At 41.9% G+C, this 11,302-nt stretch overlaps 1 protein-coding gene across 5 annotated transcripts in view; it reads left to right on the forward strand.

Moving 5' to 3' along the window:
• Positions 1 to 11,302, forward strand: part of CLIP1 (CAP-Gly domain containing linker protein 1) — a 59,752-nt gene that overhangs the window by 23,272 nt on the left and 25,178 nt on the right. For 3 of the 5 annotated variants that reach the window (XM_054289125.1, XM_054289126.1, XM_054289128.1), the window contains exons 4-10: positions 257 to 381; positions 1,365 to 1,581; positions 4,773 to 4,970; positions 5,332 to 5,435; positions 5,963 to 6,023; positions 7,034 to 7,066; positions 10,435 to 10,539. In XM_054289125.1, the coding sequence (XP_054145100.1) occupies positions 257 to 381; positions 1,365 to 1,581; positions 4,773 to 4,970; positions 5,332 to 5,435; positions 5,963 to 6,023; positions 7,034 to 7,066; positions 10,435 to 10,539 (843 nt within the window). The remainder of the gene's footprint in view (positions 1 to 256; positions 382 to 1,364; positions 1,582 to 4,772; positions 4,971 to 5,331; positions 5,436 to 5,962; positions 6,024 to 7,033; positions 7,067 to 10,434; positions 10,540 to 11,302) is intronic. The other 2 variants (XM_054289124.1, XM_054289127.1) reach the window with 1 other exon arrangement.

The following is an 11,302-nucleotide window of genomic DNA, read 5'->3' on the forward strand; positions in this document are numbered from 1 at the left end:
TTGTTAAATATATGTCTTGTTAAATATATGTCTTGTTAAATATATGTCTTGTTAAATACATTTTTTTGTTGTGAAGATCAGTATTTGTTCAACATTAATACAAACTTCTAGACAAAAAATTACATAGTTTGAAATAAGAACTGGTTATGTCATTCCTGTGCTTTGTGAACAGGGTTATGCCAAAAGCTTTTTCACTGAATTTGGGGTTTTTTATTTGGAAAAGCATTAAATGCAGGTGTGTTTCTCACTGCTTTAGGTTGGAGGAACTAAAGCTGGAGTCGTTCGTTTCCTGGGAGAAACTGACTTTGCTAAAGGAGAATGGTGTGGGGTGGAGCTGGACGAGCCCCTGGGGAAGAACGATGGAGCTGTGGCTGGCACGAGGTTGGTGCATCCCCAGAGTTACTTTGTGAGATTTTTCTCTGTGTTCTCTTTTAGGTTTTTATGTCTTCCATGAAGTTTTCAGTCAGGGGAGGGAGAGAGGCTCTAAAGCTGCCTTTGCTGCTGCTGGGGAGGGTTTTGGTGTGCAGTGGTTTGAGTTCTCTGATGCCAACACTTCTCTCACATTCGTGGGATGAGCTGAGCTCTCCTCCCATGTGAGTTTTATTCATAGACTGGTAATGGAAAACGCAATTTCCTTCTTTTAAATGCCTGTTGGATTTCTCAGCTTGGAAGGAATGCTCACTTAAGAAAATCTCTGGATATCCAGTAGTTGTACTTAAGGGAGATCTTCCAGCATCTCAGGAGCTGGAAGTCCCTGTTCCAACAGATGCCTCCTGGTAGAGATGGGAGCAGTGTAGATGCTCCCTCCAATCAGTCACAATGAGAAGGCATTAATTCACATCACAATTTAACTTTCTTTCTCATTTGCCATAAGGAATAGTCTTTTACCTCATTAAAAAGAGGTTTTACAAAGATTATCTCACCTTAACATAGCTGATCACAGCTTAAAATTATAAGTGGCTTTTGTCTATATTTAACCAAAATATATGTTCTTATCATCAAGTATACATAAATGCTATGTATGTAATAAAATATAAAACTACTTGATTTAATTAAAAGCTGATTTCTATTTTTAACTCTGAGCCATCACATCTGTTGGCAGCTCAGAGGAATGTGATGAAGGGAAAAGCTGTGGATATAAAACTGCATCTGAATGGAATTTTTTAGGCACTAGAGCTGTGGTGTTTACTCTGAATTTCTGAAGTCTGATGTGATCGTGCTGTTTGAGACTCTCAACGCCCCTTTCCCAAACGGGTGTTAAATACAATTGCAGTCCAAGAACTCACACTCCTGATCTAGAACTCTCCAAAAACCCAGAAAAGAAGTTAATTCCCTCTCTCCTGTGCTTGCTTTGCCCTCGGCAGGTATTTCCAGTGCCAGCCCAAGTACGGGCTCTTCGCCCCGGTGCACAAGGTGACCAAGATCGGCTTCCCCTCCACCACGCCGGCCAAGGCCAAGCCCGCCGTGCGCAAGGTGCTGCCCACGCCCACGGCCCTGAAGCGCAGCCCCAGCGCCTCCTCCCTGAGCTCGCTCAGCTCCGTGGCCTCCTCCGTAAGCAGCAAGCCCAGCCGCACAGGACTCGTAAGCTGATTTTCCCTTCGCATGCTGCCCCTCCCTCCCGCCCAGCCCGGAGCCGCCCGGCCCGGCAGGGCCCTGCGGGGTTCCTGGTGCTCCTCCTCCTCCAAAGCATGCACGAAGGAAGGAAATCTTAGCTAGCCCTGGAGAGCAGCTGAACAGTTGAATATTTAATGGAAGCTAACAGAGTGATTGCAATAAGAAAGGGGCTTGGGATGGCAGCTGATTTCTCTGGCTGCAATCTGTGATGGTGTTCGCAGGGAGCTCGCAGAGACGAGGATCTGACTCCATGTTTCAGAAAGCTTAATTTATTATTTTATTATATATATGATATTAAAACTATACTAAAAGAACAGAAGAAAGGATTTCATCAGAAGGCTAGCAAGGAATAGAGAAAGAATTATAACAAAATCTTGTGACTGGGCAGCTGGGCTATGATTGGCCATTAATTAGAAACAACCACATGAGACCAATCACAAATGCACCTGTTGCATTCCACAGCAGCAGATAACCATTGTTTGCATGTTGTTCCTGAGGCCTCTCAGCTTCTCAGGAGAAAAAATCCTAAGGAAAGGATTTTTCATAAAATGTGTCTGTGACAGCAATCTGCATTTAATTCATTTTCTGAAGCTTCCAGATGTCACACTCGGTTTGTTTGAGCAGGAAGCTTCACGTTGGCTAAAATGTTCCAAATTTCCTTTTGCTGTTCAAGAGATGAGTCAGCTGAGAAATGCAGCAGGAGCAATTTCCAAGTCTCTGCTGACAAGAAGCCTCTTTCTTTTCTTTTAGATTTGGTTTTAATCCTATAAATTCATAAAGGCTGAGTGTTGCCAAGTGCAGTGGCTCAGGTGAAATCTAACACAGTACTAATTCCACCTAATACACTTACTATGGATTCTTTTGAAGTTGCTCTGTTACATAAATGTCCTAATCTTGGGTTGCAGCAGTAAAATGGAAATCTGGGAAGGCTGAATTTTGAGAAGTCTCTTTTATGGCAGTTGAAAACATAGAAATAATTGGATTTTTCCACAGTCACTGTAGCTTTTTCCTTTTATTTTTTTAAACCACAGTCCATAGGTAGATCTAATTAGGAAGGAGTGACTCCCAGTGCTGTGGAGCAGGTTCCCTGTCCCACTGTCCCACTGACCAGCAGGTGCCCAGAGGTGACTTCCCCTGCTCCTGCAGGACTGAAGCAGATTACCAGAGGTCAGCAGTCGGTCAGGGCACCAGGGTTAATACCTGGCCACAAAAAGGATTTTTATTTGGCACAAACAGTGGGACTTCATCACTTAATCCATTCTGGAAGTTGCACTTGCAGCTGCAGAGTGCCCTCTAGTTTGGGATCACAGCACTGACACGTGGCACCAAATGCTTCATTCCATGTGCTGTGATCCCCCAAGTTACACCTTGTGAGTGTCTAAAATCTGTTTGCTTATTTTGTTGTGCCCCAGGGATTTTGCATGATTTAGGTCATAAAATACAAAGCTGCTGTAATCCATTATATCTGGAATTAAAATTCCAGCTTTCTCAGGCAGGGTGAACATTTGGTGGCCATCCAAGTTAAAAGGATTGTCCAAATAATTCTGAGACTTCTTCTTTAAAAGTTAAGCTGCTGGGGAAACGAGATTTCCTGTAATCAGTTTTGACCCAGCAGACTTTTCCTGCTTCAGTTTCTAGGAAAACTAAAACTTCTCTGGAGATTTCTGGACTCTCACATTGACTGCTCAGTTGTCCAGGGCTGTTTCTATTTTCTTTTTCCTGAGTAATAAAAGCAGCTGTCAGAGTAGGTGATCCAATGATTTAAGGGGCTGTCTGATGCAATTGGTGTTTATTGCTGAGTCTGAAGGAAGCTGATGCTTCTCTGAAGAGTTTTGGATTTGTTTTGCAGTTGGGAGTGAAGGGTGATTGGATCACCTAAAACTGTTAGAAAGCAATACACTCTGGAATGGGATTTTTTTCTAGAAACTGGGAGGGTCTGAAACAACCACTGCAGCATCAGAGTGAATGTGTTCACAAATCAGAATTTGTTCTGTCTGGTACTGGAAGGGACCAGCAGTGGATTTCAGTGTGCAGGGTGGGATCCAGGCTGGCAGGAGCTGGGCAGGGATTGTGCAGCAGGGCAGGGGAGGTGGCTGAGCTGGCAGGACAAAAATCCCTGCTGTGCTCTCAGCTGGGGCTGGGGGCAGTGCCAGCTTCCCAGGCTGGCAGCTATTCAATGTTTGCATCTCTGCAAGGATCATGCTCCTGATTTGGGTGATTAGGCAGAGCTAAAGGATACAACAGCAGATCTTCATGGTTTGGGTTTTTTTAAAAATTATCTGAGCTGTCATTCTCATTTAATACTTAGGCAAATTTCTCAGCTGTTAAAGACAGGCTTTATGAACAGCACTGGATTTTTTTTTTCAGTTTTTGCTGTTTTCACAACTATTGCTTACTTCATAATTTTAATTTATTTACTTTCCCTTCTAGCTCAGGAACTCATGAGGGTATAGCTGGTAGGGCCATAATGAATTTTCCCTGGTACTGATTCCATTCAGTGGGGCAAGGTCAAGGAAAACCTGGTTTCTTTTTAGCTACAATTCTCCTGATTAATTTTAATCTGCATTCTTGAAATTTAATATTGCTGATCCTTTTCCAAGAAGTAATTTAATTCCAAGTGATAGAAACATATATTTTATTTTATATACAGCTGGTTTTAGCTGTAAGGTCAGGGTAATTGCTCTTCATCCTGGCCCTTTTGCCATGGTAGAGGTGCCAGATGCTGGTGGGAGTTCCCAAAGCTTTTCATGGAGCATTTGGAAGTGTTGGACTGCTGCTGGTGACCCAAGATAATGACCTGTTAAATAGAGACATGATTTTTTTGGCCTACTAGAAAGCTGCCTTTCTTTTTTTAATGCAAAAAGATGCTTAGCAGCATCCTGAGCCAGCCTTTGTGTGAGTCTACACCTTCAATTGAGGCCTTTTATTTTCACTTCATCCCTCCTGCCGCTTCCTCTGGCTGCTCCTCCTTACAGGGCTGTGTGGTGGCCACTGTTAAATTCTGGAAAATGAATTTAAGGGTAAAAGGAGAAGGTGCAGTAGGTCACAGAAAGCATTAGCTCTACTAACCCTGTGTTTGTGGATCTGGAGGTGCCCACTCCACCCCTGTTTCCTTTCTCTTGGTGCAGAATGATCTTTAACTCATTTATTTTGTGAAGTTGACAGAAACCTCTTCCCGCTATGCAAGAAAAATTTCGGGCACCACAGCCCTCCAGGAGGCCCTGAAGGAGAAGCAGCAGCACATTGAGCAGCTCCTGGCAGAAAGGGACCTGGAGAGGGCAGAAGTTGCAAAAGCCACGAGCCACGTCGGGGAGATCGAGCAGGAATTGGCTCTGGTTCGCGATGGGCACGACCGGGTGAGGGAGTTTGTGTTCCTCTGGAGCAGAGTTAACACCATGGCCTTAATCTCCAAAATGGGCTTTTCTTATTGAAAAGGGCTGGGAGTAAGAGGTGGTGTGCTAAAAGTAAAATAATCCATACCTGTGAGATCTCCCTCGTGGGATCTTTGGCTTGATGAGATGCCAGATCTGCTGGATTTAACTCATTTTTGTTGAACTTCACTGCAGCCTTTGCTCATGTCCATATTTGATAACATTCCTGTCACTTGGCCCATCACTTCACCGAATCCTGGCTACTGAGGTACAGGTACATAACTTGGAAAAAATTCTTGTATTTCCCAGCTTAGTAAATTTTGGTTTTGTTCCTCTTCCTGATTAGCACGTGCTGGAGATGGAGGCAAAAATGGACCAGCTCCGAGCCATGGTGGAGGCAGCTGACAGGGAGAAGGTGGAGCTCCTCAATCAGCTGGAGGAAGAGAAAAGGTAACCCCAAACCCCCTCATTAGTGTAATTAGTGTTCCTTTTGTGCTCCCCTGGTGCATCTTGCTGTTCATCCTGATCCAGACACGTTTCTCAGTGCTGAAGTTTTGATGCAATTGTGGCATCTTGAAGTCCTGTGGATCCTTTGGATGTGTCCTGAATTTCTGGCAGTTTCCTACATGAATGGTAACATAGATAGAGTGTGAGATCAAACTGCTGATTTAGGTCACCTCAGATCATCCAGAAGGGTGACAAAAGGAGAGAATCAATGAGGATTTCAAGGGTTTTAATACAAAATACCCTCTTAAGAGCTGCAGGACTAGTGATGCCTTGCTTTGGCATTGGTGGTGTTTTAAGGACAGAAATTTCTCTCCCTCTGGTGCTTCCTGTGAGAAGTTTCTCCTTAATGTTGCTGGCAGTTTGCTGCTACAATGGAAATGTTGTCACTGTCACTCTGATTTCCACTGAAAAGTGAGCTTGAAAGCATTTGCTTCCAAAATTACCTGAATTTTAATGAGTTGTCCCCACAGGAAAGTTGAAGACCTTCAGTTCCGTGTGGAAGAAGAATCCATTACCAAAGGAGACCTAGAGGTAAAATATCTCCAGCTTTGTATAAAGGGATACCCAGGAGGGCAGGAATCATTAAAAGATGCAGTCCTGGTCCAGCCACATGAAAATCATACCCATTTCTGCAGTCCTTTAGTAAGCCCATTGTCCCAAAATTGCAGGATTGCACCCCAAATTCAGTTACACACTTTAGCAAAGGCTGTGCTATGGGAAGGATGTACTTACTTAGAGAAAATAAATTAATTCATAGAAAATTCTACCTTTTGCTGTTAAAAGTAACCACTAAGAAGTTTAACCAAAATTAAAATTGTTTTGAAGTTACAAAATTGCAAGTTAATATTAATGCCTTTGAAAATGAATATTGAAGACTTGTCCTGTTTGATCAATTTCTTGAGTAATTCTTGTGCTTCCCTAAAGGAAGGTTGATTAATGAAGAGTTTGCACATAAAATGTAAATAGCAATTCATGTGTGCAACTTTTATCTGTTGTTTATAGAATTGTAATGTTGGGCTGCAGCACAGTGTGTTATTGCACACTCAGAATAGAAAACATTTAGGGAAGGATTGCACTCAAGTATCTGAGCACTGCCAGTTTTTATCCCAAAATTCCAATTAATAAGCAAGATACTTTTAGTTGCTGTATTGTCTAATCAGAAGCATAAAGTACAAACTTATTTAACTGTGTTGCTATAAAGCATTTGTGATTGAAGTGCTAGCCTTATGGAGAATACTCATTTCATATAACATTTCTTTTATTTTAGTCTTCCATCCATTTTAAGATACCTATCTAGACTCTTCATAGAATGCTCCTTTTATTGTTTAGTCCATGGATATATTTTAGTTTTTTGTTTTCTGTTTAATCAATTTATAGTCATGGCAAACCATCCTAAAGACTCTGGTTTGTCAAGCTGCTTAACTTGGGGGTTTAAACTGAATTCAAGCTGATGGAATTTCTCCTTTGTTTGTGTTGGAATGGCAGTGCTGAGTCTGCAGGTGAAACATTTTTGTTTGTTTGTTTTTTAATTTTACGGATAGCGAAAGAGGCAGATTTCGGAAGACCCAGAAAATGTAAGAGGGCACTTCAATGTGCAGAGACATCCCATGTTAACAGATTGTGTGCAGAAAATGCTTTTACTGATTCACTAACTGCATAATCTGTTATTGAGACATTGACTCTGGTATTTGTGTGCATGTTGCTTTCAGAGCAATTACAACATTTCTTGGAAAGAATGTGTGTAATGACTAAACGTGGCAGTGCCATTAACTGCAGCCAGGCCAGTGTGGCTTTAGAGTTCTGTAGGGTCACAACCTTTGCAGCTCTCTCAAGAGTCCAGGAGCTTGCAGAACTTGACTGACCAACATCCTGAAGTGGCCTTAATTTAAATGTAGAATTTTTGCTGTTTTCTTCACCAAATCCTGCCTGCTCTCCGATGAGATCCTGCTGACAATTTTTCTGAAGGGAAAAAATCTGTCTATTCTTCATCTTCCCATATTTGTTTCCTTTTTTCTGTATGAAATGCTGAGGGGGAACATGATTAAAACCCTCTGAACAATTACTTTACAAAGCTGTCTGATTTTACTGTATCTTCATGTAGCTCCTCTTCAAATTGTGTTGGAAAAATGTGTTACTTGATAACAGAAATGGCCATGCAAGATGTTTAAGGAGCTCTCTTGCTTCCCTAATTCAGATTAGTGGAATTTTAAAGGTAAATTTATCCTCTGCTGCATCCCCAGCCAAGACAGGAAGTTCTCAAGACCAGAGCTGGATCCTGCTGTGCATCCTTAGGGGTTCCCTTTGCAGAGATCCCTCAGGGATCTGGTTCTCCTCCAGTCTCCCCATCAGGCTGATGCTTTGTTAGAAATAAATCTGCATGTGCCCTTCCTTCCTCTTGTTTTGTGTACTCCTCCTTTGATCCCATCTTTCCTCCTGACTTCCCTGTTCTGATGTTTCCATTAAAAATGGACATTTTCACTCTCCAGGGGAGACTTTCCAGGCTGCCCCTGCCTGGTCCTGGTGCTGTCCTGTGGTTGTGTCCCAGTACGAGGGGCCTGGAGGGTGCCCTGCCCCATCCTAGAACTGATTGTCAGGAACTGTGGCCTCAGCACAATTTCCCAGTTGGATGAGATGTCACAGGGAGGTTTGTTCTGGAGTGAAGGAATAGCCAGAGCACAGAGGTGCTGCAAAAGGCTGATGTCCACCCTCCAAGTTTGGGTGGAATTCTGGGAGGTTCAAGGCAGAGTAAAAATCCCATTTCCGCATCACCTCCCTGATTGTGAAGCTCTGGAGAAGGGGAAGATGATTCCTTTGGCTTTGTTGTGTGTTTTTTTCTTTCCTGCTTTTCTTTTCCATCCAAGTTAATGTTTACAATCAAATTATTTTCTTCTTTTTGGGGTACTCTCTCTTCTCAGTTCTGGGTTTCCTCAAAGGGAACCATAATCAGTAAGAATTTCTGTCCACATCATCAGGAGAGAAATTTGAGCAGTTCAAAATTTTTGCAGTGATTTTTACCTTGGTGTATCTGGAATCTCTTCCTTGGAAATCAGAGTTGATTAAAGGATAATCTCTCATCTCTAAATGGGGAAAAAGGTGTCAAGCAAAGATCTCTGGAGTATTCTTTTTTAATCTTTTATTTCCATTTTGGCAGGATTTTGACTTACTTGCCTTTGTAGTATATAAGAGATAGGATTTTAAAAAACCCCAGTAATCAGTGATGGTCTGTCTGATCTTTGGAGCAGGAAAGCACTGTCTGTAAAATGAATGATCAAAGAGTTTGGGTTTTATGTAGCATAAAAAAACTTAAGGTTACATATTCCAAAGGCACACGGGGGAATTCTGTAACCATGAGATTTGGGGTTTCTTGGGTTTTAGTAGATCCTCTTGGTGAATTAGAATTGAATTGGAATTGAATTTCCACCTTTTAAAGCAGATTGTTTTTCAGACTTAATTAAAATTTGGTTGTGGATCAAAACTAAAACTGACCTGTGTCAGAGAGAAAACTGAATGGTAGCCACTTATTAAATATTATTTCCCTTAGAATGCTTAATTCCATTTTCAAAGGCTATGGGCAGGAAAAGCAGTAATTGTGTTCTTGGAGCATTTTTGCCTGTCACACCCTGAAGATCTTCCACTGAGAGAGAACCAGACCTGCTACAGAATAAAAACATCAGCAGATCTAAGGGGCAACTTAAAAGTGTCTATGGACCAAGAACTCCACAGAAACATGGCCAGCTGTTTTCAGCTGTTTAAAAAATTCACCCCCTTGGGTGTCTGGATGCTTTTGGGAAGGAAGAACTTGCTGCTGCCAGAAGGAATTCTGTGTCTGGAGAAGCAGATAAGGAACTCATCCCCATCTTTATATTTCTCTTTCATTTTTTTCTCTTCCCCACATCAGAGGTGCAGTTTAGGTTTGAATTACCTGCTGGACTTTCCCTGCTCCTCCCAAACTTCAGGCTCTCCTGCAGGCCTCAGGGACTATCTGAATATCAAGCCAGAATATCAAATATTCTGTGTTCTTGCTAAAAATTCTGTTTGTGAGCAAAAAGCAGGAGGTTCTTGTTCACTTGGGTTCATCTGTGTCTTACTTCTCTTTAGGAACCTGTTAGAATTCCAAAGATCTTACTTTTATTTCTTACTTCCACATATTCTTCAATATATTTAGACATCCATAACTGCAGAGCAACCAGGCTGATTCACTTTTTTATCTGGTTTTGAGGAATCTTGTAGCTTGCTTCCTTCCTGAAAGAGGAGAAGAGGGGGGAAACAGGGGAGGGTTTTGGAGCTACAGACAACCATTCTCTCTCTATTTCTGTTCAGATAATTCAAACCATAGTGACAGAGGAGCCTTCATGTTCCCAGGTCTTAGCCAGAGGCATTTTTATGGCTGAGACTTAGAGACAGCTACTATCAAAAAAAGAAAGTTAAAGTTTTGATTTGTCACATGAGCTTCAGAGGAGAATTTTTGTCCCTTTATTAATGAGTAATTTTTTAATAAAATCAGCCAAAGGCATTAAAGGAAAAGGTAGTGGGATGATAAGGAAAGGGACTTCACATCCTGTTAGAGCAGGAACAGATATATATGCACATTTATATATTTTTGACATAACTATTCTAATTTGTGCTGAAAACTTCATGTACTGATAAATAACTTCTACTCAGCTGCATGAAACTTTTTTTGTTCCCATTCCTCCGTTTGCTGTTCATTTTATTTATTTATTTATTTTACACGGTTGATTTCATTTTTACACGCCCATCCATTCACACCTTCAGCCCATCCTCCTCATCCATAGCATTTTCCTGTCCATTTTCCCCCCCTTGCATCCTCTCTGCTCACCTGTTAGAAGGCTCTGGCAGCACGGCCTGCATGTGGCTCCTCCTCTTGTGCTGGCATGTGATGGTGGCACCGTTGTGTTCTCTTCCTCTCCCTCTCCACTAACAGACGCAGACCAAACTGGAGCATGCCCGCATTAAGGAGCTTGAACAGAGCCTGCTCTTTGAAAAGACCAAAGCTGACAAACTCCAGAGGGAGTTAGAAGACACTAGGGTAATGGTTTTCCCTGTTTGAATAACGAGCCTGATCTGTGTTGTGGAAGATTTCTGATGGCACAAAGCCGGGGGTGACACGTGCTGGAACAGGTCCTTGCTCCTGCTGTAGCCAGAGCTGGAACACTGTAAAAAATTAGGATTAATTTTGAGCTTCCCTGGGGTGTGTGTGTGTGCCTGGACATGTGACTCGTGCAAGAACTCAGGTAAGATGTCTTCACACTGCAAAAGTAATCCTTGGATCCAAAAGTAGCAAGATGGAATGACAGAAAGGAACATTCAATTAGCATGAGTTGACAGAAGGGAATATTCAGTAGCTCATTTTAAAAATTAGGACAGTTCATTAAACCCCAAAAACCTAAGACTGAACATGCCAGTCCTTTTAACACAAACTGAGTATTTGGGGCTTGGTTCCTGACCTCTGCAGTAGCTGCTGCACTGTTTGCTTTGCTAAATCATAGTTTGCAGTGGCTTTTTAGCTCTTTTTTCCCCACCAATTATATAATCTTTTAATGGATATCCCAGTAATTAGTAATACTGCTGCCTGACAGAATATTACTGACCAAGTCAGAAGTTCAGCAGATGTCAATTTTTAAATAAAAATAGATATATACACACACACACATATATTCATGCTCACACATGGGGATTTTCTTGAAGGTCAGGTATGATGAATAAAGAAACCCAGGATGAATATAAAACCAACAATTTAATGTGTAAGAAGTACTTTTAAAGGGCAGCTGTGGGTAAGTGATATCTTTTCC

This window comes from Melozone crissalis, unplaced genomic scaffold, assembly GCF_028551555.1.
Source record: "Melozone crissalis strain CALT ecotype California unplaced genomic scaffold, PUWL_Pcris_2 ptg000063l_1, whole genome shotgun sequence".
Taxonomy (NCBI): Eukaryota; Metazoa; Chordata; class Aves; order Passeriformes; family Passerellidae; genus Melozone; species Melozone crissalis.